The following is a 27,117-nucleotide window of genomic DNA, read 5'->3' on the forward strand; positions in this document are numbered from 1 at the left end:
GTCTCCCCTTGCAGCATCTTTCCTAAGTGTTTTCAGGGAAGTAGCATCTATCGCTTATCTTGGAATCTTTAGAACATCTGAAAGATTTTTTTAAAAAAATAGTGTTTGTTGTTATTGTATATTAAATTAGAGTGAGAATCACAAAGGTTGTTGAAAGTAGACTCATATCTTCGTATTAACCTCTGTCTTTTTTTTCCCTATCCACATTTCAATGAAATATGGCACAATGGAAAATTGACCATGTTTACATTTTGGAATAGCCCTGCTAGACTTTGGGTGCTTTCAGAGCAGTTTCTGCTTTATTTTTGTATTCCCATCACCTAAGTAGGCAACGGGCACATGGTTTCATGATGAGTAAATATTTGTTAAATGAATGTGTATCTGACCATAACCAATGTTTTTAAAGTAGTTTTCTGTGAACTCCAAAATATCCTGGTGATGCTTTCAAATTGTGATAATTTATTTGGGTGATTTTGATTTTTTTTTTTTCTCTAGTATTCTTGATTTAAATGCAAAATGAAAGCTCTTAGTCATTATAGCAGAGAGAAACTATAAAGTGCTTTGTTTTTTCTTTGTGAATCATCATACCCCATCTAATAAAAAGTTGGTCATATGGTACTAAAAACAATAATTCATTGTGCTTTAGTTTCTTTGAGGTTTGCAGTCTCCAAAGATCTAAAAACTCCATTCCCCTAAATCAAAGAAGTAATAGAGGACTAAGAAAACCTGATACCTTTTCCCTGAGAACTCTGAGAAACAAGAATTGTTGCAGTATGTTTTGAATTTATCTTCTGGTCATTGTTTACTTGCTGTGTTGTATTTTTTAAGCACAAAAACAAATGTATTTATTTCTAATAATGCCAGATGGAGTGTTTGCAAATTAAAAGGTTGGAAGAATTTTAATGGTGTATTTAAGTATAGATATTTAATCTGAAGATTAAGAAACTATTAGTGACATTGTAAAAAGAATTAAACTTTATATTCTGAATATGTCAGTGAGTGAAAATAATATACTCAATTAGTTTTAGGTAAGCAAGTGTGCATTTTTAATAGACTGACCGAATGAGCCCATTTCTTTCTTTCTTTTTTTTTTTTTTTTTTAAAGATTTTATTTATTTATTTGACAGAGAGATAGAGAGCACAAGTAGGCAGAGCAGCAGGCAGAGGGAGAGGGAGAAGCAGGCTCTCTGCCAAGTAATGAGCCCTGCCTGGGGCTCGATCCCAGGACCCTGGGATCATGACCTGAGCCGAAGGCAGACACTTAACCTACTGAGCCAACCAGGTGCCCCCGAATGGGCCCATTTCATAGTGTATGAATTTAGTGAGCATATTTTAATTATAACAATTTAAATTATTATAGTTTGGGAATAAAATGTATAAAGCAATAATTATATATGTATTTTTATTTTCAAAAATTATACTTTTCTCTTTTAATGATTAATTTTGAACAATTTAAAGACGATATAAAGTTGTAATGATCTGTATGGGTATGTGAAGGGCAGTTACATTTAAGTGTATTTAAAATATCATTACAAAATATCATAAAATGTTCTTGAGGATCCTCCTCATGTATGTTCATTCTCACTGAGTATTTCACTGTAGTTTTGCCCCAGTTGTGCCATTGGCCAAGTTGGCCCTTTGCATTTTTGTGTGCATATTCTGACTCGAGTCAAATTAATATGCATTTAAAAATTTTTTTTATTAGTGGAATTACGGTATGTTAGGGTTGAGGAAATGGAATTTTATATGATTTGTGTGGTTTATTAGAAATATCTAATTTTTGGGCACCTGGGTGGCTCAATTGTTAGGCGTCTGCCTTCGGCTCGGGTCGTGAACCCAGGGTCCTGGGATCGAGCCCCCATCGGGCTCCCTGTTCCACGGGAAGCCTGCTTCTCCCACTCCCACTCCCCCTGCTTGTGTTCCCTCTCTCGCTGTCTCTCTCTCTCTGTCAAATAAATAAATAAAATCTTTAAAAAAAAAAAATCTAATTTTTAACAGTTGGTCAACTAAGTAATGGTATTCCTATTTCATTATAAAATCTAGGGTCAGGGAAGTTAAATCACTGACCCCAGGTCACAGAGCTGGTGAGTGTAGGAGTTGTTGGTCAATGAAAGTAAATTTAGTTATTTGTGCATTAAGTGAATTTTTCTTGGCTTTGTTCATAAGTAAACCAAAATAAATTATTTAATTGCTTTGTTTACTTTTATATTGAAGGCTGTATTTGTTTTGTTAGTTTGATTGTTCTTCCCGCCTCCCTCTTTCTTTTTTTTTAATTAGGGATGGTTTTAGATTTTCATCTCAAGAAGCTGCTTCTAGTTTTGGTGATGATAGACTACTAATAGAAAAATTTATTGATAACCCTCGTCATATAGAAATCCAGGTTGGTACATTTTAAGATGTTTTCTAATTATTATGACTTTAAAAAAACGTCATTTATTCCTATTGGAAACATATCCTTTCTTCCATTTAGAATGATTGTGAATTGTTCTGATATGCTTGAATAACTTCAAAATAGAGAATGTGCATAAATTGATCACTTTCCTTTGGAATCTGGTATACTTCTCATTAAAGTGCCAGGCTGTTGGTCAACATAGGGAATGATACAAAAATCCTGTTGTAGAAAGAAGCAGTCCCAAGCTGTCTGACCAAGTTAAATACTTTGCACCTAGAGATTCATTCAGTCCCATTCTGGGACTGGGCCATGACACCTTGACAGGGCTTGCTTTTTTTTTTTTTTTTTTTTTTAATAAAGTGCTTGATCTGGACTTCTATCATTTCAGTTCACCAAATGTCTGTGTGGCTCACTGAGACAGACATTCTTCTAAATTGCTAGTTTCGACATGAGTAAATAATTTCTTCTACTCAGGTTAAGATTTTAATCTAACTGCTAAAGTGGTTGTAGGGGGTGTAGATTTCAGCAAGACAAAAAATTGGTTTTCTGAAATAACACACAGAAGAAGACAATGTCTCCTGAAGTTTTCATTTCTGTTAAGAACGTCTTCTGTTAAGAATGTTATGGCTATGAATTGAATTAAAATTGATAAAATGTAAACATCAAATTTAAAATTATACTGAGGTTTAAGTATTGTTTTACTTAGTGTCAATAGAGAATCAGAAAACTAAATAATAGGTTATTTGCTGCCCTTGCCTCTTCTGATGAGGCATAATAGAAGTCCTAAATTCTGTCATTGTGGTTTTTTGAAGTTAATTATCATTTTACATAGTTTTTTTTTTTTTTTTAAAGATTTTATTTATTTATTTGAGAGAGAGAGCACAAGCAGGGGCAATGGGAGAGGGAGGAATAGATCCCCCCGCACCCACCCCCCCCCCGCGTGGAGCAGGGAGCCCGATGTAGGGCTCGATCCCAGGACCCTGGGACCATGACCTAGGCCAAAGGCAGACGCTTAACTGACTGAGCACCCAGGCACCCTAGGTATTTTTTATGGGTAGAAAATCTTCATCTAGATCCTCCAGTTTTCCAGAGTGGGAAAAAATGTTGCAAATATATATCATCAGCAAATAGCCTTAAAACACTGACTGTAGTGTATTTCTTTCTGAAGTTAGCAGGGGTTTTTGTTGTTGTTGTTGGGTTTTTTTGTTTTTAGATGTTCTGAAGTGAGCTACCACATCTTAAAGTCCACAGATCTTAAGTGTACGACCCAAAGTTCTTATGCATGCATGTAGGGCTGTATAGCCACCGTCCAGATCTGTGTATATAGCACATTTCTGTGACATCAGAAGACTTCTTCATACAACTTCCCAGTCAGTCCCTCCACTTGGCCTCCTGTTCTGACCTCTAACACTAGAGTATTTCTGCCTGTTCTTAAACTTATATCAATGAAATCATACAATATATTTTGGTTATATCTGGCTTCTTTCATACAACATCATGTCTTTGAGATTGTTCCGTGAGGCTGTGTGTTACTATTAACTCTAAAAAATTGCTCTGTGATATTTCATTGTTTGAATAACCTGCAATTTATCCATTTTCCTGTTGGTGGATCTTCAGGTTGTTTCCAGCTTTTTGATACTATGAATAAATTGCTATGACTTTTTATGGACATATACATTCTTGCAGATATACTGAGGAGAAGTATTACTGGATTACATGGTAATGTTATGTATAGGTCTAGTAAATACTGTAGTTTCTATATGTGTGTGTGTGTGTGTGTGTGTGTGTGTGTGTGTGTGTATTTTTTTAAAGTAAGCTTCATACCCAACATGGGGCTGGAACTTATGACCCTGAGATCAAGAGACATGCTCCACTGACTGAGCCAGCCAGGTGCCCCCGTGCTTTATGTGTTTTGGATATTAACCCCTTATTAAATATATCATTTGCAAAATCTCCTCCCATTCAGTAGGTTGCCTTTTTTCTTGTTGATGGTTTCCTTTGCTGTGCAAAAGCTTTTTATTTTGGTGTAGTCCCAATGGTTTATTTTTGCTTTTGTTTCCCTTGCCTTCGGGGACATAGCTAGAAAAATGTTGCTGTGGCTGATGCCAGAGAAATTACTGCCTGTGTTCTCTTCTAGGATTTTTATGGTTTTAGGCCTCACATTCAGGCCGTTTAATTCATTTGGAGTTTATTTTTGTGTATGGTGTTAAAAAGTGGTCCAGTTTCATTCTTTTACATGTAACTGTCCAGTTTTTCCAGCACCATTAACTGAAGAGACCGTCTTTTTCCCATTGTATAATCTTGTCTCCTTTGTCATAGATTACTTGCCCATAAAATCATGGGTTTATTTCTGGGCACTCCATCTGTTCTGTTGATGTATGTGTCTGTTTTTGTGCCAGTACCATACTGTTTTGATTACTATAGCTTTGTAGTATATCTTGAAATCTGGGATTGCGATACCTTCTGCTTTGTTGTTCTTAAAATTGCTTTGGCTATTCGGAGTCTTTTGTGATTCCATACAAATTTTAGGATTATTAGTTTTAGGTCTGTGAAGAATGCTGTTGGTATTTTGGTAGGGATTGCATTAAATCTGTAGATGGCTTTGAGTACTATGGATATCTTAACAATATTCTTTCAGTCCATGAGCATGGAATAGCTTTATATTTGTGTCATCTTCAGTTTCTTTCATTAGTGTTTTATAGTTTCCCGAGTACAGGTCTTTCATTTCCTTGGTTAATTTTGTTCCTTGATACTTTATTCTTTTTAGTGCAATTGTAACTGGAATTGTTTTCTTAATTTCTCTTTCTGCTACTTCATTCTTGTATGGAAATGTGGCTGATTTCTAGATACTAATTTTGTGTCCTGCAACTTTACTGAATAAATTCATTACCACTGATAGTTGCTTTGTGGAGTCTTTAGGGTTTTCTGTGTGTAGTATCATGTCATCTGCAAATAGTGACAGTTTTAACTTCTTCCTTACCAGTTGGGATGCCTTTTATTTCTTGTCCGATTGCTGTGGCCAGGACTTCCAGGATTTTGTGAATAAAAGTGTCAATACTGGGTATCCTTACGTTGTTTTTGATTTTAGAGAAAAGCTCTCAGTTTTTTACCACTGAGTATGCTGTTACTTGCAGGTTTTTCACATGTAGCCTTTATTATGTTGAGGTATGTTCTCTCTAAGCCCACTTTAAGAGTTTTTATCATGAATGGATGCTGAATTTTGTCAAATGCGTTTTCTATATCTATTGAGATGATCATGTGATTTTTCTCCTTCATTTTGTTAATGTGATGTATCACGTTGATTTGTGAATATTGAACCATCCTTGCATCCCTGACATAAATTCCACATGACCGTGGTGAATGATTTCTTTTAATGTCTTATTGAATGTGGGGGCCGACTTTGGATATGGTCTAGCACAGCCCATTGACCAGCCCCCCCAATGATCATGTCCTTCTGTAAGTAGAATATAACCATCTGCCAAGACCAGAATCTCGCCTTCAAACTTGGCCCAGCTATGGGTGAGACTTCTTGTATATGGTTCCTTAAAAGCAGTTTTTCTGATGCAAAGACCTCTGTATTTGAAGGCAGTGTGACACCTGCTCATCAAACTTACAGCGATGAGAAAAGGATATGACACTGCAATAAATACCCCAACCAACAAGGTAAAGGAAGAAAACAGGAGGCACATACTAGTCATTGGCTCTTACTTTGTATTGGAAAACCACCATTTGAAGCTGAGAATCTCATAGGAGTTTGGTTTTTATTTTTGTTTGCTGTAATTCTTGGTGAGAGATGATGGCAGCTTGGGCCAGGGTGTTGGTAGAGGAGGTGGTGAGATGTGACTGAATTCTCGATACTCTGTGAAGGTAGACCAGATTTTCTAAGAGATCAGATGTGATGTATAAGAGAAAGCATAAGGCATCAAAGATGGCTTTAGGGTTTGGGCCTGAGGAATTAGAAGACTAGGACTATCTTTTACTGCGGTGGGAAAAACTGAGAGGTGCATGTTTTGGGGAGGAGATCAGGGTGTGATTTTGGAGAAACAAGGTTGAGATATCAAAGTGTAGGTGTTGAGTAGACTGTTGGATATTTAAGTCTGTAACCTAGGGGAGATACCTGGGCTATCCTTCCTGTAAGGTTGTAGAGGCAAAATTAATTTTCCCCTTCTCTGTATTCCTCTTCTGTTACATATTTGTTAGATGACCATTGATTTTATCTTGAGTTGTCTGACTTTTCAAATAGACCAAGAAGTACTTGAAGGCAGTTAGTAGATCTTATTCATTTGTTGGTTCCAGCAACTAGGCCATTGTCTTTCACATTACTAACACTCAATAAGTGTTAGGTTGTATTAAGTAATTAGAGATCTACATCAGCTTGTAGTTTATTTTCATTAGCCGTGCCATATAATCTAGGTGATAATTTTATTTTTTATTTTTTTATTTTTTTAAAGATTTTATTTATTTATTTGACTGAGAGAGACACAGTGAGAGAGGGAACACAAGCAGGGGGAGAGGGAGAAGCAGGCTTCCTGCCAAGCAGGGAGCCCGATGCAGGGCTCCATCCCAGGACCCTGGGACCATGACCTGAGCCGAAGGCAGACGCTTAATGACTGAGCACCCAGGCGCCCCCTAGGTGATAATTTTAAACATAGGTGAAAGTGTCTCCTAGTAACTTAAATAGGTAACACAGATGTTTGCCATATCTGATCTATGTTTTTTAAAAATTATTTTTCTCAGTTTGCATGTATTTAATTATTTATATGAGGTAATTTGTGCACACAAAAAAGGACATCCAATGAAAAGTGAGCATTCCTTTCACCCCTGTCTCCAGGTCCTTGTCTCCAAGCCCCCTGGTTTCTGTCCCTAGAAGCAGGCACCGTTACATCCTGCTGTATCCTATTGTGAAGTATATATGTGTATCACTTACTATTTTTACACAGGGGCTGTCGCCTACTGTGTCCTTTCTTACGCCGACTCTCCACTGGTGGTGGCGGTGGCACCACTCTGAGGGGTGGAAACCTGTGTTTCTCAACCTGGGCACTACTGGCACTTTGTGAGTTGGATCCAGGGATGCTGAGTGGCTTGCATTATGTGGACACTCTGTTACCATGATGCTTTTTTCAGTAAGCAGTGTATTTGGGAGATTTTCCACATTGAGTACCTGCACATTGGTAAAAGGCTATATTAAAAGTAAAAGAAAATAAAACTTATGATGGGGGGTATCTGACTGGCTCAGTCAGTGGAGCATGCAACTCTTGAACTCTAGGTTGTGAGTTCAAGCCCCAACATAGGGTATAGAGATTACTTAAAAAATAAAATCTTGGGGCACCTGGTGGCTCAGTCAGTTAAGCGTCTGCCTTCGGCTCAGGGCGTGATCCCAGGGTCCTGGGATCGAGCCCCGCATCGGGCTCCCTGCACAGCGGGGAGTCTGCTTCTCCCTCTCCCACTCCCCCTGCTTGTGTTCCCTCTCTCGCTGTGTCTCTCTCTGTCAAATAAATAAATAAAATCTTTTAAAAATAAAATCTTAAAAACAAAACAAAACTCATGAGGGATTTAAGGATTAACTTCCCTTACAGGCACTCTTTATATTGTCTGGTCACTTAGTCTCTATTTAGTGGAATAAATCATTGTCAAATTATTTTTGTTGAGGGATGCCTAGGTGGCTCAGTCAGTTAAGCAGCCGATTCTTTTTTTATTTTTTATTTTAAAAAAATTTATGAGAGAACATGACCAGGGAAAGGGGCAGAGGGAGAGGGATAAGCAGACTCTCCACTGAGCGTCGAACCTGTTGGGGTGCGGGGCTCAATCCCAGGACTCTGAGATCATGACCTGAGCCAAAGTCAGATGTTTGACTGAGCCACCCAGGCGCCCCACACAGCTAACTTTTTATTTCCGTTCAGGTCATGATCTTAGGGTTCTGGGTTCAAACCCTGGGTCAGGCTCCGTGCTCAGCAGGAAGTCGGCTTGAGGATTCTTTCTCTTCCTCTCCCTCTCACACTTCCCCTCCAGTTGCGTTCTCTCTCTCACAAATAAATGAATCTTTAAAAATACTATTTTTGTTCAATGCTTAGGAAAAAACAAAACTTTTTTTTCCTTTTTTTGAGAGAGAGAGAGAGAGAGAGAGAGAGAGCGCGAGCGCATGATCATGCTTTCAAGGGCCTGGGCAGTGGGAGAGAGAGAATCTTAAGCAGGCCCTGCAGCCACTGGGGGCTCAATCTCACAACCCTGGGATCATGACCCAAGCCAAAATCAAGTTGGTCGCTTAACCAACTGAGCCACCCAGACGCCCCCATGCCAAGATTTTTTAAAAAGAATTAGGAGACTACACAGACTTTAGGGGAAAACAAATGTAATTCTATATATGAATCTAGTATTTTACAGTTAGAAATATTTCTGAGAATTCTTGGTTATTATGGCTTTATTTCTTGGACACACAGTCTGCTTTCACCTTCTTGTCAACTAGGATGAAATGAAGTAGCATAAATTTAGTGTTAAAGTATTTTTTAGTGTTACGGTATTTTTTAGACTGTACTTCATGCAGCCACCTTTGAGACTTAAAAATAAAATTTCAACTTCTCGGCATTTCATTACTGCAGTATTTTCCTTTGCTTGGAATCATTCTTGAGATTTAGATATGTTTTATTACTAAAAATTAAGTTTACATCATATGTTAGCTACTCATTTTATAGTTTACTGTAACCATGATCTTTTTTTTTTTTTAAGATTTTATTTATTTATTTGAGAGAGAGAGAATGAGAGAGAGCACATGAGAGGGGGGAGGGTCAGAGGGAGAAGCAGACTCCCCGCCGAGCAGGGAGCCCGATGCGGGACTCGATCCTGGGACTCCAGGATCACGACCTGAGCCGAAGGCAGTCGCTTAACCAACTGAGCCACCTAGGCGCCCAGTCTTTTTTATTTTATATTTTTGGCACCATATAAAGTATTAAGATGATCGTATCTGCTGTTGATAATGCATAAGGGAAAAAGGTGACTTGCCCAAAGAAGTTGCATAGCAGTTTGGAGTAATAGGCAATAATTTTATTGCCTAGCCTTTTGGCTTCTAGAATAGCTTTTATTTCTGTGAACTTAATATATGCATTCAGTAATATGTAACTACTCCTCAATCATGAAAATAGATTAATCTGTTCCCAAAAGCAAACATTCTGTGCAAAAATACTCACCAAGAGCATGTTTTAGGGTTACCAGATTTAGCTGGTAAGATACATGTTAAATTTGAATTTCAGATAAACAGTATTTGTTTTTAAGTGGAAGTATGTCCCAATAAGTATTTGGAACCTATTTTTTTATTTTTTATTTACTTATTTATTTTTTTAAAGATTTTATTTATTTGAGGGAGAGAGAAAGCACATGAGAGGGGGGAGGGTCAAAGGGAGAAGCAGACTCCCTGACAAGCAGGGAGCCTGATGCGGGACTCGATCCACGGACTCCAAGATCATGACCTGAGCCGAAGGCAGTCGCTTAACCAACTGAGCCACCCAGGCACCCCTGGAGCCTATTTTTATTAAGATTTTTTGTTGTTTATTTGAAATTCAAATTCACGGGTGCCAGGGTGGCTCAGTTGGTTAAGCGTCTGACTCTTGGTTTCAGCTCCGGTCAGGATCTCAGGGTCGTGAGATTGAGCCCTGCATCTGGCTCTGTGCTCAGTGGGGAGATTCTCCTTCCCTCTGCCCTGCCCCCCACTATGTGTGCGCACTCTCTAAAAATAAATAAGTCTTTGAAATTCATATTCATCTGGGTGTCCTGTTATTTTATCTGGCAACTCCAGCTTATTTCTCAGTATTACAAATGGGAAAAATCATAATGTGTTACATGTTAATCCCAGACCTTTTATCAGTTTCTGTAACAAAAATAAAGCACAGTAAAAACATCCGTATATAAGTAACAGAGTAATATTGGATGTAAATAGCATTTCCTGATCAACAGACATGTAATTATGTTAAAAACAAACAGATGTTTGTAATAACACGGTTTTCCTGAAGCACCACTGATGTCTAGAATGTATATTTCCTTTATTGACACTCAATGTCCTTCACAAAATTTGTATAATTGATGTTATATGCCAGTGCACTGGGTGAAATATGGTGTGTGAATTTTTTCCTCAAGTCTTTTTAAAACATTTTAGTGAGTTTCAGGGTTGTAAATAAAGTTTTCCTCTATTAACATCAACCAAAAGAGGAACATAATTGAGAGGTACATGTGTTCTGGGAGCTTCGAGTGGTAAAAACCAGGGGGTGTTGCGTGGTGGAAATGTTACTTGGGCACATACTCTATAGGTATGGCTGTATAATTTTTCAAGTGGTATTGCTCTGTCAGATTTTAGGTGACAAACATGGGAATGCATTGTGGCTCAATGAAAGAGAGTGCTCAGTTCAGCGAAGAAATCAGAAAGTGGTGGAGGAAGCACCAAGGTAAGAGTTTTTCATAATGAATATTCGTAATAGACTGATTTTGTTTAGCATATTTCTTTCCCATTATTGGCTAAAATTGCTTCAGTAGCAATTCGGTGGAATCGTCATGGTAGAATCTATTAGTGTATATTTTTATAATTAAGAATTTGCCACTTGATCTCATCCTCAGTGCTTAAGTGCATGACGTGTGAGAATACTTGGGAAAAAAAGGTGGGGTTTTGCTAGAGGAGAGAGTTTGGTGGATAGCCAACCCTGACTTCCATGAGCTTCTAGGTAATAGAGACCTTGCTGGTGTTTTCTGGTCTTACATAATGTCTAGGGATACATGCCTTCTAGGATCTTCTGTTGGTGAAGTTTTCATAAAGTTGACCCTGACGTTTTGAATTTATCCTACCATCAAAAGGCTTCTGGAGCACAGTTTTTCAAAATTCCTTGATTTGCAATCCCTATCAAAATACTGGTAACTCTTTTCACAGAACTGGAACAAATAATCCTGAAATTCATATGGAACCAGAAAAGACCCCAAATAGCCAGGGGAATATTGAAAAAGAAAAGCAAAGCTGGTGGCATCACAGTTCCAGACTTCAAGCTCTATCACAAAGCTGTCATCATTAAGACAGTATTGTACCGGCACAAAAACAGACCACAGATCAATGGAACACAATAGAGAGCCCAGAAATGGACCCTCAACTCTGTGGTCAACTCATCTTTGACAAAGCAGGAAAGAATGTCCAATGGAAAAAAGACAGTCTCTTCAACAAATGGTGTTGGGAAAATTGGACAGCCACATGCAGAAGAATGAAACTGGACCATTTCCTTATAACATATAAAAAAAAATAGACTGAAAATGGATGAAAGACCTAAATGTGAGACAGGAATCCATCAAAATCCTTGAGGAGAACACAGGCAGCAACCTCTTCGACCCCAGCTGCAGCAACTTCTTCCTAGACACGTTTCCAAAGGCAAGGGAAACAAAGGCAAAAATGAACTATTGGGACTTCAAGAGAAAAAGCTTTTGCACAGCAAAGGAAACAGTCAACAAAACCAAAAGACAACCGACAGAATGGGAGAAGATATTTGCAAATGACATATCAGATAAAGGGCTAGTATCCAAAATCTATAAAGAACTTATCAAACTCAACATCCAGAGAACAAATAATCCAATCAAGAAATGGGCAGAAGACATGAACAGACATTTCCGCCAAGAAGACATCCAAATGGCCAACAGACACATGAAAATGTGCCCAACATCACTAGGCATCAGGGAAATCCAAATGAAAACCACAATGAGATATCACCTCACACCAGTCAGAATGGCTAAAATTAAGTCAGAAATCGACAGATGTTGGTGAGGATGCGGAGCAAGGGGAACGCTCCTACACTTGGTGGGAATGCAAGCTGGTGCAGCCACTCTGGAAAACAGTATGGAGGTTCCTCAAAAAGTTGAAAATAGAGCTACCCTATGACCCAGCAATTGCCCTACTGGGTATTTACCCTAGGTGATCCGAAGGGGCACTCGCACCCCAGTGTTTATAGCAGCAATGTCCACAATAGCTAAACTATGGAAAGAGCCGAGATGTCCATCGACAGATGAATGGATAAAGAAGATGTGGTGTGTGTACACACGCACACGCACACACGGGCACACACACATGACTATTATGCAGCCATCAAAAATGAAATCTTGCCATTTGCAACGATGTAGATGGAACTAGAGCGTATTATGCTAAGCAAAATAAGTCAATCAGAGAAAGACAATTACCATATGATCTCCCTGATACGTGGAATTTAAGAAACAAGGCAGAGGATCATAGGGGAAGAGAGGAAAAAATGAAACAAGATGAAACCAGAGAGGGAGACAAACCATAAGAGACGCTTAATCTCAGGAGATAAACTGAGGGTTGCTGGAGTGGAGGGGGGTGGGAGGGATGGGGGTGGCTGGGTGATGGACATTGGGGAGGATATGTGTTGTGGTGAGCACTGTGTGTTGTGTAAGATTGATGAATCACAGATCTGTACCCCTGAAACAAATAATATATTGTATGTTCATAATAATAATAAAAAAAGTAATTCCTTGATTTATCAGAACTATTTTGGGCCCTTCTCCAAGCTACCTTTAGATGTGTTTAGTGTAGCAATTTCATGGAACTTCATTTCTAATTTGATGCTAGGTTGGTATTTGTATATATTCTAGTTGTCTCTGTGTCCTTAAAAATCCCCCAGTTGAGTGTACATCGTCATTTTTAATAATCAGGCAATAAGGAGTATAGCTAGTTGTAACCTAGTCATAACCATTGTGCCTTGATATGTATGTATAGTTTCTTTAAAGAGGTGTGAGTATGAGTGAATTTTTAATTACAGGATAATGGCACAAAGCAAGTCCTGCTTTAATTATATTAGGTTTTAAATATACAGTATAGCGTGGGAGTTTTAAGACGTGGTTTCCAAGTTTTTTGCCACTTCTCTTGTTGATGAGTGGAGGTAGGGATCTTTGTGCCCTCCCCTTGATTCTGTGCTCTGAGAATAGACTGCACAGAAGTGATGCTGTGTGCAGGCCTAAGGAAACTTCCAGCTTCCATTTCCTGTCTCTTGGGACACTTACTTAAAAACCAGCCACCATGCTGTGAAGAACAGTCCACTGTGGCCTACATGGGGCGTGACCCTATCTCATGGCCCAGCACCAGGATGAAAGAGAGAAGGAAGAAGAGGCAAAAGGAATGTTCTACCTGTATGTTTAAGGAAGGGCCCCAGAACCTACTAGTGCTGATTGCTTGGTAGTGATCTGAAGTTAGGGACTTTGCTAGGGAAGTTGGGAAATGTCTTTTTTTTAATTAAGTAACCATGTTCTCTGCTAAAATTTTAGTTGTGTGGAAGAAGGGTACAGGGTTGCTGGTAGAACAGTGATAGTCTCTGACATACCCACTTTTACCAGTTTGTGTTCTCTTCTTATTGCTTCCAATGTAATTAACTTTTTATTTAAAACCCATTCAGATTTTACCTGGGATAAAAATCTTACACAGACTAGGAACCTTGAACTATTATTTTTGTTTCCTCTCTCTTTCTCTAGAAATACAGGTTTTTCATTTGAACTCATTTAATTGAGAGAAAAAGAGGAAAATTTAAAGCAGTAGGAACAAAAACAGCAAAAGACAAACCCCCAAATGAGAACTGGTCATTAATAGTGACTTGATAGGTATTTGTATATTATTATTTGTAAAATCTTAAATAGGTGGAATTTTCAGTTTTCAGTTTCTAGAAATTGAATTTACTACTCTGTTTTGAGTGCAATGATGAGGTTGCTTATAGCTCTGAGTGTTACTAACAGAGTTTATGACTAGAGAAAGGACAAGATCAGACAGTACAAAAATAGTTTCACTCCACTGTCTTTGAGATTCTCCAAATGTTATTATGTTAATTTTGGGTTTCTTTTTTTGTATTAATTTTGTCAACTAGTTAGCATTGAAATGTCATCTATGCCTATATCCATTAGGTTGAAGCAGAACTGTTTTACCCAATGATTAATCCTAACCACCAAAGGGGAGACATTAGGAGGTACACTTCCCCTCTGTGAAGTTCTCTTGCTTCCCCCTCCCCCATTCCAACCTGAAATCTATTCAGGGTTCTAGATCTAACCAGCAGTTTATAAGAAATAGAAATGTAATGCGGATGTTAAAATGCCATGCAATTCTGGGGTTGAACCCAGATTGTGAGAAATGGGAGGAAAATGAGCAGATCCTTGTCTTAGAAAAAGGGGAAGAGAGCATTACAAGTTAAAAGAACTGTAAAGATGTAAAAATAAGTAAGTGAATGGAGTGGCTGGACCTTATATGAATTCTGATTCAAAGATATTACCTGAAAAAAATTGAAATAATCAGGGAGATTTGAATACTAACTGAATATTAAATGCTATTAAGTTCTTATTAATGTTTTAAGTGTGATTATGTTACAAATCCTACAGAAACAGATATGGAAGTTTCTATAGATGAAATGATATCTAATTTGGGATTTGATTTAAAATAGAATTTGTAGGAAAAAAAATGGGTAGGCCTGGTAGAAAAGTAGATGTGCACGGTATAGACAAGACTGGCTGTGTATTAATAATTGTTCCACATGGGAAACAGGTGCATAGAAGTTCATTTTGCTTTTCCATAATAAAATTTTTATAAAAATCACCTAAATCTTGATCCACAAATTTTAATCCATGGGAAGAAAAGTAGTCAGTGTTCTATTTCTTAGAACCTTTCTTAGATAGAAGCAAAATACATGAAAATACACAAATACTCTTTTTTTTTTTTTTTAGGGTTTATTGAAAACATTTAAGCTTTATTTGCCTGCTGGAGGGTAACTTTGGTATTATGAAACAAAAGTTTTGAGGATTTATTAGATATACAGTTCTTTTTGTTTGTGGTAGTTAAATTTCACAGAGTCACTGTGAACACTGAATTAGCGAATACGCAGGGGAAGTAGAGTTAGGTTCTGTGAGCCTCTAGTCAGGACATTTTAATCAATACGTAGCCTTGATGAAAATATCCTGACTTAACCTTGTTTTATGTGTGTTTCTGTCGAAAGCCACCTTACTTAATGCATGTTGTTGATTCATTAATATTGAACCCCCGGTCCTGGTCAGGACTTGCCTGAAGAAAGCTCATCCAGCACACATGTGTTCTCTCTAAGGCACATCTCCCAATTTTAGCTTAGGGAAGTTCTGAATGTATATGTTAAGTTTTACTGGTTGAAAACAACTAATTGTGCTAAAATTGATGGAAATTGCACTATAATGTGGGAGGTTCACATGTTTAGTTTTATAAAAATCTGAAGCTGACTTGACAGAAAGCATGTATTATAAACATACGTAAAGCATATGATATAAAAATCTTAAATTGATACAGATGATCACATTTGAGTAAACTTTAAGAACATTTTTATATGGTGCACGCAAAAGATGACTTTTGTTCAAAGTGTTGATTACTCTTTCTGTATTTGTAGCATTTTTCTGGATTCTAAGACTCGAAGAGCAATGGGAGAACAAGCTGTAGCTCTTGCCAAAGCAGTGAAGTATTCCTCTGCTGGAACCGTGGAATTCCTTGTGGACTCGAAGAAGAATTTTTATTTCTTGGAAATGAATACAAGACTCCAGGTAACTCTGTTTTTCATTCCTTACCGTGCCTCTATACTTTACCCTTCCTCTCCCACTCCTTTTTGTTTTTATGAAAGTCAAAAGTCCAACTTCATAAAGTGTTAAATAAAGGTTTCATTTTTATGCTTATACTAGGACATCTGTTGGGAATGACAGATAAGTATCAGGTTAATGTAATGGTCAGTGTCTAGACCTTCTGCCTCATTACTGTTAACACTCCGTATTGGAAATTCCTCTTTGGTTCTTTTCGAACCTCTCTTGATGACTTGTCTTGGTTAGGGTTCATGTACTGTTAAGAGAACTGCTGTCAGATGTGATAAACAGAACGGGATTCAGGGCTTATAAAATTTTGAAGGGGATGGAGGAAGGAAGAGTACGTAGAGTAACTTTCAGGAATGACACTCATTTTCTTCTAGAGGAACTGCCCCCTCTGCCACTGGGATGAGGTTGAGAAGTCTAGCAGCTGCTCTGGAACTGTTGACTTAGGGACATGCTCCCTCTGTTCCAACCAAGGTCTCCGGAGGACTAGTGGCTTTCCTTCCTTCTTCCCCTTCTCCTTTTATTTAAGTTGTGTAAACTAAAACACACATACAGAAAAGTACATAAAACACCAATATATGGCTGAAAAAATTATTATAGCAAAAATCCATGTAAGCATCAAGTGGATCTACAAGTCCCAAAATGCCAGCCCTTCTTACCACCCACCCCCGCCGCCCCAACTTCTCCTTCTAAGTATTCCTCATCTGTCCTCCTAGAGCTGGTTACTGTTCTGACTGAATTCTAAAAGCTTGCTTGCATTTCTGTATTGTTTTCCTTTTAATTATGCACACCTAAGCAATATATAATTAATTGTACCTGTTTTTTAAACTTTAATCAGTGGGCTCATGTAATATGCAATTTTCTATACGTTGCTTCTTTTTTCAACATTATGCTTATAAGATCACACTATGGGGCTGGTTTTCATTTATTACGGCAGAATTTATGGTATCTAGATGCATTTGAAACCAGTATCGTAAATACTTATAGAGTTTGTATAAATATTAACCTTAGTTGTTGTTGCCCAAAACTTACACTTGTCTTTGAGATCACTTTTTTATCCTATAATTTATTGGTGTGAATATCTTTAGGAGTGACAGAATTTTGCCTTTTAGAGATTGATTTGATTTTGATTAAAAATATGTCTTTATAACAAATTATATCTAATTAGATAATTAGCTAGGAAATCATGTTTTTGATTAAAATGGAAACTTTATTATGCCATGATGAGAATACTAGTTTGTAATATAATTCTGAAGGCAGTTGAAAGTGTCTACAAGACATTTGTATTTTATTCCAGACAAAAGAGCTACTAGATTCTTTAGTTAGGGTATTTATCAGAATTTACACAACTAATAACCAGTGCTGTCTTTAGGACACTTTATTACTGTGTGTGTGTGTGTGTGTTTTGTTTGTTTCTGGCTCATTTATCTCAACCCATAAGCTTTTCTGAGTTTGTCTCATTGCTGGTTTTGGTATAAGACCTCTGGAAGTTGATACTTATATCAAGTAATGCTATGCAGTTGGTCAAAATCATTGGGTACTGAGGTGTACATTTTATATCTTGATGACTTGTCAGCAAGTTATGTTCTATACTCTCAAAAAAAGAGTGTAAATGAATTTAAAGAAAAAATTTCATGAAGAGATTCATTTTATTATATCTGATAGTACCTACTTTTATGCTATTTAATATCACACTTGGATTCATTTGTGTCTCCCATTTAATGTTGTAATATTTCTTTACTGTGCATTTACTTCCAGTGACCATAATCCTGTCAGTTACCAGATAATTAATTTTGATTTTCTAGAAGCATCTGTGTGATGGGCGGATATTTGGTGGTAGAGGCTGTGACTGAATGGGAACATGATTAAAGAACCTTGGATTTCATTGTATTCAGAAAGCCATTCTTATATATTTCAAAGACTTCTTTCTGATATTTAAACAATTCAAATGTTCTTTTAATAGTAGAGTTTCTTTTTCAAATTTCTTTACTAACCTTAAATTATCATACTTAAGGCACATTTGCCAAATTCTTCATCTTCTAAGATATATGTTATCTCTAATTAGTGCTTCATTTTGAGCCTGGAGAGCTATAATTGTCTGTGTTCTTTTTTTGTTTTTTCCTTTCTTGAAATATCTTGATTGAACTGTCACTTTTTCCAGCTTCAGAAGTTATACACTTTTTTCTGGTAACAGAAATGTGGATAGCATCTTTACTTTGCTTGATTTTTTTTTTTTTTTTTAAGAGTGAAATTTGAAATAAATAGAGTTTCTTCTTAAAGAGATGTAACACTGAGAAAGTGTTTGGTGCATAGATTCAATTGACTGGTTTTGGTCTCAGTCTGGTTAAAATTTATTTATCAGAATTATCTATGCTGTCCTTGTATATGTTTATTTGTGTTCACAGTTGTTAGTTTTCTGTTTCTTAATGATAGTGCTTCTTCCTTAAAGGTTCCTTTTCACTGTGTCCTTCATCTTGCCTCAGAGTCCTCTTTCCTGCCAGTGCCATTCTTGATGTACTAGTTAGGAGAGACTTCTTTCTTTCTTGGGTATGCCATTCAGTTTGACCTCTATGTGCTTTTTATATGTTACTCCTTTTGCTTGAAATGGTCTCTTCCATTTTCTGTAGTAGAAGCTCCCATACGTATCCACCCACACATATGTATCTGTAGATATATCACCTGTTTCCTTCTTTCTGTTTATGAAAGTTGGGTAGGGAGCTGGAGAAATACTCTACCAAAAACCGTAATTTTGTTAAAATGCTATTTTAATTAACTAAATTATATGTGATTTTGCTTGAATAATGTTAGTTTCGTATTGAATGGTAAAACTAAGAATTGGCAATATTTTGTTAAAAAAAAAAAAGAAAGAAAGAAAAGAAAAAATCCAAATGGTTCAGAAGAGTATATAACAGAAAAGTCACTCTCCATACCACGTTTTTATCACAACCATTTGATTTTCCTCTGGAGGCAACCTTTGTTTTACTTAACAATGTATCTTTGGTAATGTTCCATACCTAATTTAAAGCGTTATCTTCATTTTTATGATTTTTTAATACCCAGTTGTAGATGTAATCCTGTAATTTCACCAGTTTCCTATTGGTAGTTTCCCCAGTATTTTGCTATCGCAAATATTGACAATTATGAATGTCCTTTATATCATCACTTTGCATGTGTGGAAGTAGAATTTCTGGGGAAATATGAATTTTAGTAATTTAGTTAAGTATTATCAGTGTCTTTTACTCCCTAGTCCAAAGGATCTTTGACTTTTGGTCTTTTTCTGTTAGTGAAAAATAGTATATCATTTTCATTTTCCTTATTATGAGTGAGGTTGAATTTTTCTTCATAGGTTGATTAACATTTCATTTTCTTTGAATTGACCATTAGCCCCTTTGCCCTCTGGGTTTTCTTATTAAAGGTGTCCTTTATTTTTAAGCAATAAGCCATTTGTGATATCATGAAGAAGCAATGCTCCATGAATATTTTTCACATTGCTACAGAGTGAGGGCTTTCTAACCAAAGACTTTTGGCACAGAGATTGAAGGATAGCAACTTTAAGATAGAGAGTGCTGGAAAGTCTTATTTTTTTTCCTCAGAGCCATTTGTTGACATTCCCTTTCTCTCCTCAGAAAGATAGGTATATATTCCAGAGCCAAGTTTGTATGTGCTCGTGTGTCGTCGTCCCCCCCCCCCCCCCCGTGGTAGAGGAAGGGCAGATAAGGCAGCAACTCTTACATAAGTTCTGAGTGTAATAGTTTTGGGCTTCCTTTCCTGTGCTGCTTACCCCTCTGCATGCACAGGGAAATCAGACCTTGATCACATTGCCCCATATGGAAATAAGGTGTGGGGAATAATGCTAAGATGTTCTGTAAGTGATTGGTTTCTTCTCCCATCCACAAACCGTTTCCTGGTAAGATTATCAAATGTAGATTAAAAAAAAAACAAACAAACCCAGATGTGATTTATTTTTCCTTCACATGTTGCCTTTTTGACTTTGTATATTGTTCTTTCTTTCTATTTAGAAATTTTTTGTTTTTAAATCTTACAGTTGAATTTTAAATCTCTTATCATTTCTGGTGTTAGAACATACTTAGGCTTTTCTTTCCTTTTTTTTTAAAGATTTTATTTATTTGACAGAGACACAGCGTGAGAAGGAACACAAGCAGGGGGAGTGGGAGAGGGAGAAGCAGGCTTCCCGCTGAGCAGAGAGCCCGATGCGGGGCTCGATCCCAGGACCCTGGGATCATGACCTGAGCCGAAGGCAGACGCTTAACGACTGAGCCACCCAGGCGCCCCTACTTAGGTTTTTACTACTAAAAAATTAAACATTTTTATTTCATGTTTTCTTTTGGTACTTATTTCATCATTCCTGGTGAAATTTCCATTCCATCTGGGATTTGATTTGATTTTTTTTATTTAAAAAATGGCTACCTGTCACAAACATTTTTGAATAATCATTCTTTTTTGTAGTAGTTAGAAGTCACCTTAATTATATCCCGAATTCTCATACGTATGCAGATGTTTATTTGACTGTTTTCTTTTTTTAACCTGTCTGTTTAATCATGTGCTAGTACCACACTATTTCAGATGTTATATCTCTGTATTATAACACAGTATCCAACAGGACTATTCCTTTCTCGTTACTCTTATTTTTCCATATGATGTTTTAGAATAAGCTTATTTCATTTATATTTAACTGAAGAAAAAGATATTAAAATGATGAAATTGCTGAAGTATTAGATAAATGTTTCTAATTTTCCAGAGATATTAATTCCTTAAAAGATGTTCTGAATAAGAAAAATGGTTATTGAAACCATTTATATTTTTATCATCCTATTTCTTTATACTCCAATTTGAGAGAATGTATTGTTTCCCTTTTACCAAAATGAATGGAAATTGGCATATTTATATTTAATCCTGCTGTCTTTTCCCCTAACTCTTCATTTTTACTATTTTTATTATTAATTTTGTATTATTGTAACATGACTTTTTTAAGGCACGGCTCTTCTAGTTCTTCCCATTTTGTTTTTTTAAACTTTTTTCTTTTTTAGATTTTATTTATTTATTTGACAGAGACAGAGATAGCGAGAGCAGGAACACAAGCAGGGGGAATGGGCAAGGGAGAAGCAGGCTTCCCGCTGAGCAGGGAGCCCGATGTGGGACTCGATCCCAGGACGCTGGGATCATGACCTGAGCCGAAGGCAGACGCTTAACGACGGAGCCACCCAGGTGCCCCTAGTTCTTCCCATTTTGTATTTTAAATTGTTTTCATGGTCACCATCTGCAGCTTACCATAGCTTTGTGATTAATCAGTTCTTCATTTTGATTCATCTTATGGTTAGGTGGTTCTTCTGTTTCTTTTTAAAATCAAGAATTTATTGGGGCGCCTGGGTGGCTCAGTTGTTAAGCGTCTGCCTTCGGCTCAGGTCATGATCCCAGGGTCCTGGGATCGAGCTCCGCATCGGGCTCCCTGCTCCGCCGGAAGCCTGCTTCTCCCTCTCCCACTCCCCCTGCTTGGGTTCCCTCTCTCGCTGTGTCTTTCTCTGTCAAATAAATAAAAAAATCTTTAAAAAAAAAAAATCAAGAATTTATTTTTGAGAGGTATCCATGGATACTGTATCTTCTGAGTTCTTAGGTGGGTGATAAGTTTACCTTTATGATTGATAAATTTTCACCTGGATATAAAGTCATGGGGTTTAAAACAGCTGAATTAGCATGTTCCTGGCTTTTTGATCCAATAGCAACCCTTGAGTAACTACCAAAACCCACCAAAAAAGGAAAAAAACAAAACAAAACAGAAAAAGGAGAAATGAGAAATCACTTGGAAGAGGGAAGGCTCTTTAAACTGATATGTGTGGGGAACTCTAGCTTTGGGCAGGGAACAGCCAGGGCTGCTAGGGAGGGAAAGGGAGGAGGAAAGGTCTTGCTTGTCCTCTGCCTTTGTTTAGGGACAATTATTGCCTGCCTCTCACAGGGGAGCCTAGTATTGATGGCTCTGACCAATTTTAATTAATTTAGTTGATTCTTTTAATATTTTTTCTGTCTTTTTAATCAATATATGTATATAGGTCTTTCTCAGTCTTCCATTTTCTTCTATCAGCTTCCCACCTTGCCACACCCACTGCACAAATGCACACTTCCCATCTTCCTACTGCCACTCTGTCATGATTTGGGTTAGCTCAGTATTTGGGATTTTATTATGATCACAGTGTGAACGCTATTCACAGCAGTCCAGTTGTCACCTAAGATTACTTTCACTTTCCTGCACCATTTTTTCTCTCCCACTAAAAATTATCTTTGCTTAGTTTTCAGTGTGCCTGTCACTGATTTATCCACAAACTTGTCCCATGTTTGAATATATTCAGGCACATTGAGTTTTCTGTCAATTTCGTCTTTTTGTAGAAATATTTGGTTTCTTTTAATCTTCTGTAGTCTATATTGGTTGCCGTCTCCATTTGTATTATGGCTTTTTAGCTGAGATTTCCCTGCTTTGTCCTGAAGATTCTTTATGCTTCTCTTTTTTGGATCTTTTTTCTCCTAGATTTTTGTCATAAACCATTTTGTGGTTTATTCCCTTTTTTTCCTGGAATATGTCTTTAAGTAACTTCTTGAGAACAAGTGCCCAGGATCTACATTATATGAGAATTTACATGAGTGCAGATGACTCTGTATTAACTTATTGGGGAAAAAAACCCAATAGTTTTTCTCGTGGTATAATTTGCAGATTGCAACATTCATCCATTTTATTTATTTATCTGTCTGTTTACTTAGCTAGCTTTGGTTGAATCTTTTTTCTTTTCTTTTTTTTAAAGATTTAGAGAGCGAGAACGTGTGAGCAGGAGGAGGGGCAGATGGAGAGGGGGACAGAGAATCTCAAGCAGACTCCCAGCTGAGCACAGAGCCTGACTTGGGGGGGCGAGGGGGACTTGATCCCAGGACCTTGAGATCATGACCTGAGCTGAAACCAGGAGTCAGACGCTCAACCAACTGAGACACCCAGGCGCCACATTCATCCATTTTAAATATACAAATGCAGTAGACTGGATGTTTGTATCCCTCCCAAACTCATATGTTAAAACATAACTTCCAAGGTGATGGTATTTGGAGGTGGGGCTTTGGGGAGGTGATTAGATTATGAGGATGGATCCCTCACGAGTGGAATTTGTGACCTCATAAAAGATAGCCCAGAGAGAAACCTTACCCCTTCTGTTATGTGATTAGTGAGTGAGAAGACTGCCATCTATGAAGTAGGAAGTGACTCCCACAAGACATTGAATTGGCTGGCACCTTGATCTTGGACTTCCCAGCCTGAGTACTGCAAGAAATAAATTTGTTTGTATGAGCCACCCATTCCATGTTATTCTGTTCCAGCAGCCCAAATGGAAGAAGACAATAAGTCAGTGAATTTTAGTAAATACAAAGTTGTGCTACTCCAGCAGAATCGCACAATAGAACATTTGCATCACCCCATGAAGATACTGTGCACATTAATAGTCCTTCCCTTTTTTACATCTCCACTCCCAGGCAACTGTTAATTTACTTTCTGTTTTGATAGTTTTTACATTGGCCTTTTCTGGACATTCTGTATATATGAAATCAAACAGTATGTAGTCGTTCGTGTCTGACTTCTTAGCATAATGTTTTTGAGGTTTATTTATGCCATAATGTGTTTCAGTAGTCCGTTCTTTTTTATTGCTGAATAGAATTGCATTGTGTGGATATCATATATCTTATCTGCTTACAAGTTGGTGAATATCTGAATTGTTGCCACTTTTTGACTGTTAGGAATAATGCTGCTGTGAAGATTTACATATAAGTCTTTGGACAAATTGTTTCATTTTTCTTGGATAGATACTTAAGAGTGGAATTGTTGGTTGTGTGGTAAATTGTGAAACTGTCAAACTGTTTTCCCAATTGGTGTATCATTTTATGTTTCCATGAGTAATGTGTGAGAGTTCCAGTTTCTCCACATTTCTTTTTTTTTTTAAAGATTTTATTTATTTATTTGAGAGAGAGAAAGAGCACAAGAGGGGGGAGCGGGAGAGGGAGAAGCAGACTCCCTGCTGAGCAGGGAGCCCGATGCGGGACTCGATCCCGGGACTCCAGGATCATGACCTGAGCCGAAGGCAGTCGCTTAACCAACTGAGCCACCCAGGCGCCCCTCTCCACATTTCTATATCCTCCTGAACGGGTCTTTTTTATTGCCTTTTAATGGTAGCCATTCTAGTGTATACGAAGTGCTATCTCATTATGGTTTTAATTTGCATTTCCCTAATGCTTAGTGGTATCAGATCTCTCTTCATGTGCTTGTTAGTCAATCATGTATTTCCTTTGGTTTCAGGGTCTAATCCCATCCTTTACCTAATTTTGAATTGGTTTATCTTCTTCTTATTGAGCTTTAAGAATTCTTTATACATTCTTGATACAGATACATGATTTGTAGATATTTTCTCCCAACCTGTGGCTTGTCTGTTTTCTTAATGGTGTCCTTTGAAACACAAAAGTTTTTAATGATAAAGCCCAATTTACCGTTTTGTTTTGTTTTTTTTTTTTTTCCATTTATGGATTGTGCTTTTGGTGTCATGCCTAAGAAATCTTTGTCTAACCTAAGGTCACAAAGACTTTCTCCTAAATTTTCTTCTAAAGTTTTGAGTATAGAATTCTGGATTGGAAATAACTTTCCATTAGCATTTTGAAGGCCTTTTCCCCCCTGCATTTTACTAGTTTCGACTTTTGATATTGAGATGTATTCTGATTCTTGAGCATTTGTTTAAAGTTTTTTTTTTCCCCCATCTAGAAATTTGTAAGATCTTATCTTTGTCTCTAGTTGTAGCCAAAACTGCTAGTGGTCTACCAATTACTAATAAGGAAAACAGCTTTAACTTTTAGTTTATTAACATTATAGCCTCTTTTGATACTTTTGCTTTACATTCCTGGAATAAATTTTAATTAGACATTGGGGCGCCTGGGTAGCTCAGTCGTTAAGCGTCTGCCTTCGGCTCGGATCATGATCCCAGGGTCCTGGGATCGAGTCCTGCATCGGGCTCCCTGCTCAGCGGGAGGCCTGCTTCTCCCTCTCCCACTCCCCCTGCTTGTGTTCCCTCTCTCGCTGTGTCTCTCTCTGTCAAATAAATAAATACAATCTTTAAAAAAATTTTTTTAATTAGACATAATGATTTTCCTTTTGTTACTTTACTGGATTTGTGTGCTAATATAATGATTTCCAATTTTTACTTTTTTAAATACCATCTTTACCAGATTTGAGTAATAAAGTTATATGTATTTTTTGAAACTGTGGGAATATTATATAGGTGATAATAGGCATTATTCCTTAAATATTAAAACTCAGATGTGAATCAATTTGTACTGGTATCTTTCTCAGTTGTAGGTCTTTAAGCATTGTTCTAATCACTTCTGTGATAGACTTTCAGTATTTTTTGAGGTAATACAAATCAAGGTTTTTGAAGGTTATTGATTGTTTTATTCATATTCCTCTAGATTTCTTTCTTTTTTAATTGGATCTATTTGATTTAGAGATACATTAAGTTTTTCATCATAATTTTAAAAATAGATTTTATTTTTCAGAACAATTTTATGTTATAGAAAAATGAGCAGTAAGTCAAAGCGTTTCCATATACCCCTTTACCCATCCACTCTCAATTCCCCCTATTAGTAAGGTGTTGTCTTAGTATGGTACATTCGTTACAATTGATGAAATTGTAAATGTTGATATAATTGTCAATACATTGTTACAGATGTTGATACAAATGTTGATACATTGTTACTAGCTAAAGTCCGTATTTACATTAGGGTTCGCTCTTGGTGTTGTGCATCCTGAGGGTTTTGACAAATGTATAAGTGACCTGTATCCACCATTAGGTATCATGCAGAATATTTTCACTGCCCTAAATATTCTTGCATTCAAGACCTCTTTGCATTTCTTTCTTTGGCTCTTCCCTCTTTCTTATTTCTTTCCTTTTTTCCCCCTCTTTCCTTTCTTCCTTCTTTTTCTTCCTCTGTGTCAGTTTTTTTTGTCTCTGACACGTGGCAATCTTCAAACATACAGAGGTACTAAGAGTAGCAAGAGTGGTATGGGAAAGTCCCCTGAATCTGTAGCCTAGCTTCATGTTTATGTTGGCAGTATTGTTTTATGTATACCTTCTTTTCTGTGCTTTTGCCACTTTTAGCTGGAATTTTTTTTTTTTTTTAAGATTTTATTTATTTATTTGACAGAGAGAGACACAGCAAGAGAGGGAACACAGGCAGGGGGAGTGGGAGAGGGAGAAGCTTGCTTCCCGCGGAGCAGGGAGCCCGATGCGGGGCTCGATCCCAGGACCCTGGGACCATGACCTGAGCCGAAGGCAGACGCTTAACAACTGAGCCACCCAGGCGCCCCTAGCTGGAATATTTTAACAAAAATTTCAGACATTACGTAATTTCGTCTATTACTTCATTGTACATATACATATGTATTCATTATACAAGTTTTCCTTGAATTTTAAATGTTTACTTTGCATATTTACCTGTAAAATAATTTGATATGTATAGGTTTCTGACTATTCTACATGAGTTGTATGCCTTTTATTATTACATAGTATCTTTGTCTCGTTCAGAGGTTTTAATTTTAAATTCCACCTTGACTCCTATTATGTTGCATCACCTTCTTTTTGTTTTATTTGCCTTTTTTCTTTCAAAGCCTTCTTTATCACTTGTTTTGTGTTTTGTAAAGTTTAAATAAAAAAGCCCAATCTGATACTTTTTTAGTATGAAAATTTAGTCCTTCTAATTTTAAATACTTGATTTTATTTCATCTTTACTTGTATTTCAGTATTCCTTTTTTCTGTTTTCCCCTTTTTTATTTGTTGCTTGAATTAAATTGCTAATTATTCTTGTTGTTTCCCATTGGTAGATTAGAAATTCTCTTGTCCTTTAACATTTTATTTGTGTTCATCTTCCTGTTTAGACTGGCATTTTCTCCATTTATAGTTGTAAAGAGTATATAACTGATTGCCCCAACTTTGCAACACTGAAGATTCTCTGAGATTATCTCATACCTCTAGGCTGTGTTTGGTTTTCCCTTGTAGTTGATCTCTTCTGTTTCCAGACTTGCTTTTAGCTTGTGC

General features: G+C 37.1%; 1 protein-coding gene across 3 annotated transcripts in view; it reads left to right on the forward strand.

Annotated features, from left to right (window-relative positions):
• The window catches only part of PCCA (propionyl-CoA carboxylase subunit alpha), a 369,494-nt gene that overhangs the window by 137,447 nt on the left and 204,930 nt on the right, over nucleotides 1-27,117 (forward strand). For all 3 annotated transcript variants that reach the window (XM_081815165.1, XM_081815167.1, XM_081815166.1), the window contains 3 exons: nucleotides 2,278-2,380; nucleotides 10,727-10,821; nucleotides 15,808-15,958. In XM_081815165.1, the coding sequence (XP_081671291.1) occupies nucleotides 2,278-2,380; nucleotides 10,727-10,821; nucleotides 15,808-15,958 (349 nt within the window). The remainder of the gene's footprint in view (nucleotides 1-2,277; nucleotides 2,381-10,726; nucleotides 10,822-15,807; nucleotides 15,959-27,117) is intronic.

The sequence above is a fragment of the Leptonychotes weddellii genome, chromosome 3 (assembly GCF_054177405.1).
Source record: "Leptonychotes weddellii isolate Sample4059 chromosome 3, ASM5417740v2, whole genome shotgun sequence".
Lineage (NCBI taxonomy): Eukaryota > Metazoa > Chordata > Mammalia > Carnivora > Phocidae > Leptonychotes > Leptonychotes weddellii.